A 3040-nucleotide genomic window follows, 5' to 3' on the forward strand; every position below is an offset into this window, starting at 1 on the left:
AATCCTCACAGTGTTATGAAATAGATGGAATTATCTCACTGTAAAATTAAGACCTTGAGACACAAGGATTTCAAAAACTGTGCCTAAAGCTACAGAGTTCCAAGTATCAGCAAATGAGTTGTGAATCATACCTGAATGGTTTCAAAAATTTTTTCTCTTAAATGTTTCACCCTATTATCTCTCACAAACACAAATTACAATTAAATAAACAACCTATTGCATCATTGTAAATATGTCATTTGTAATGCCAGTATTTATCACTTTTATCCACAATTCTTTTCCTATTTTTTCCTTCACTATATGCTTAAATTGAAGTAGTTATAATATACATATGCACTGCTTCATTTTATATATTTTTTTGTTTCTTCACAAGTGTGTATAGCATTTCATTTAAGTAATAATAATGAAAAACAACTTGCTGTTACTTTATACATTGATTCACAAACTTAAAGAGTATGTGAATTCTACTCTTGCTCTTCTCTACATATCCAAACAATTTTATAGTTGCAAAATGTTTCATGTATACTTACTTCAACCTTATTTCTCCTTGTTTAAGTTAATATTTCCCTTTTTGCTGACTACTCTCATAATTTAAGTAAGAAATGAAAAATAAACAACAAAACAAAAATAAAATGCCAAAAATAGCACAAGACATAGCATCTAAGAAACTAGGGTAGTGCTTTGACTATACCAGGTCTTCAATAAATACTTAATGTTAAATGAGATGTGTTTTTTTTGTGTATTTTAGATATATGTAATACTTTAAATATATAAATTCTATAAATTTATAAATAAATAAATATACATTCATGTACTTTATATACAAAATTAACCTATTAAGAGGTTTTTATTTTTTACTTTTTTGCACTCAGAGTATTTTTATTTTATGTACAGTGAGTTGGCATTAAGGTAGGTATCTTGGATATCTGCAGTTAAGGTAGGTATCTTAGATGACCCATTCAAGGAAGTCCACTTAATCCAACTTAATGAAACCTATATCCTTCGGGTACTGATGGAAACACTGGAGGCACATGTTGAGGCCGTATTTCTGGATCAGACAGTGCTGGTTAGAGCACACACAGCAAAAACGAGAGCTCTGGCCAAATTTCCTCAGATGGCTCCTGTAGAGCTGCTGATGACCCATCTTGCTCTCTCGGATGCAATGAGGCAAAAGGAAGAGGTTTTAAACAAATGAATATTTAAGAACAATAACATTGTTAACACAGTGCTTTATGTATAATAAATGTTGAGTACAATTTGTTGACTGAAATACCAAATCGATTAGCTAATGAAGGAGAAGAATATTATATGGTGTTCTTTTCTGTCATGGTTTCCTAATGCCAGGAGATTATATCCTCATGTAAATACTTCAGGGAAGATACTTTCATAGTCTAAGGAGCTTGTTCATTCACCATGTTTTAATGTTGACTTGAGGCAAGCATGAAAGGGTGGCATGGATGATAGGGATGGTTTGTATAAAAATGCCAACCATAGAGTGCAGGTTTATGCTTTGCAATCCTTAATTGTATAGGAAGAAGAAGAAAGAAGAAGAAGAAGAAGAGGAAGAAGAAGAAGAAGAAGAAGAAGAAGAAGAAAGCGTCATCAATCATGTTATCATTATATGCAAAATTAAATTTTAACGTGTCTCCCCAATTTCTATGTTAAATTTTAATTTGTGCTTTGGCGACAACGCTTTGTTTCTTCCTCTTTAATGAATTATATAGTAGCAGTTTTAGTTTGTGAATGAGTATTCAAGGTGTATATTTATGCTCTAGACTATTCCTCACATTGTTCTCTATCTCTTGTGTCACTGTAGACTTTCAGGTAAAATTTTTTTCTCATTAGTGTACCTCCATCAATTAAGCGCTCTGAGAGGTTTTGTGGGGTTTTTTTTTGTTTTGTTTTGTTTTTTGTTTTTAATTAAGGGTATATGTGAAACATAACCTAGATCTCTTGTTTTAGTTGGAACTAAAGTGTATTACACTTCAAGGTGATTCCCCTGTTTTACTCAGCTACTGTACATCTATATGTTATGTTTCTATGGATTTTTTTTGTTATTCTCCACCATGAGAAAACAATTATTTATATAGCATCTATTTTCTTGTTTGCTATAAAATGAATGTGATTGTTAAACTGTAATAGCAATGTATTTCACAACAGAAAACATGATTATTTCCCTCTTCAAACAATGTAGTTTGTTGAGTTATATATATTTTAAAAAGGAGAAAAACTCTGACAAAGACACCAAATTAATATCGACCATATATGTCTATTTTATTTTTCATCTTACTAGAGAGGTATTAACCCTGCTTTTATGCTGAAATGAATTGGTAGCCTTTAAAAATACCATTGCTTTAGCTTCACCACATGACAATCTGAATGTAGGGTCCAGGCATTATTATTCTTTAAGCTCTACAGATAAATCCAATATGTAGCTAAGGAAGATAACTGCTCTAGACAGTGATTACCTCTGTTGTGCTATATATTATGAGAAAAACTACTACGACTGCCATTTGTTGAAAAGCTTCTATGTGCCTGGTCTTTATATATATATTCCATTACATTGTATATTCTTCACAAACACCATATAAATTCATTATTCTCACTTTTAGATAGGGAAGCAGAGTCAAGGGATAAAGTCACTTATATAAATTATATAACATCTATAAGTTAATGCTAAGGTGTGTATTCAGGTCCGTGAGCATTATTTTATTACTGAATGTAACACATGGTGTTAATAATGATCTGATTCACTTCTAGAGTGCATTTATATCAAATTCTCCTCCTTCTGGGAACAAAGGGAGAGTCCACTTCACTGGCCCCTTGTGATTAGTTGGGGTCATATGACTAGTTCTGGCAAATGGTGTGAGGGGAAATGATGTGTATCATTGTAAGTGTGGATGCATTATCCTCACCATGCTGTCAGAGGATGATGGCATCACTGTCATACTGAGATCCTCAATGATTACATGAAGCAGAGCCCCTAACTGAGTAGCTTTAGATGCATAGTTAGAGAAACATACTCTGTATTATGTTAAGC

At 32.3% G+C, this 3040-nt stretch overlaps 1 protein-coding gene across 1 annotated transcript; it reads right to left on the bottom strand.

Annotated features, from left to right (window-relative positions):
• Window positions 1-863: 863 nt before the first annotated feature.
• Window positions 864-1158, bottom strand: LOC121102853 (40S ribosomal protein S29-like). The gene has a single exon (XM_040630686.1). It carries the CDS (start codon window positions 1142-1144, stop codon window positions 974-976), a length of 171 nt encoding a protein of 56 aa, XP_040486620.1. The 5' UTR covers window positions 1145-1158; the 3' UTR covers window positions 864-973.
• Window positions 1159-3040: the final 1882 nt, after the last annotated feature.

The sequence above is a fragment of the Ursus maritimus genome, unplaced genomic scaffold (assembly GCF_017311325.1).
Source record: "Ursus maritimus isolate PB19 unplaced genomic scaffold, ASM1731132v1 scaffold_16, whole genome shotgun sequence".
Classification (NCBI taxonomy): Eukaryota; Metazoa; Chordata; class Mammalia; order Carnivora; family Ursidae; genus Ursus; species Ursus maritimus.

Excerpts from the sequence above, each read along its gene's own strand:
- LOC121102853 (XM_040630686.1), bottom strand. The coding sequence starts at position 1,144 with ATGGGTCATCAGCAGCTCTACAGGAGCCATCTGAGGAAATTTGGCCAG.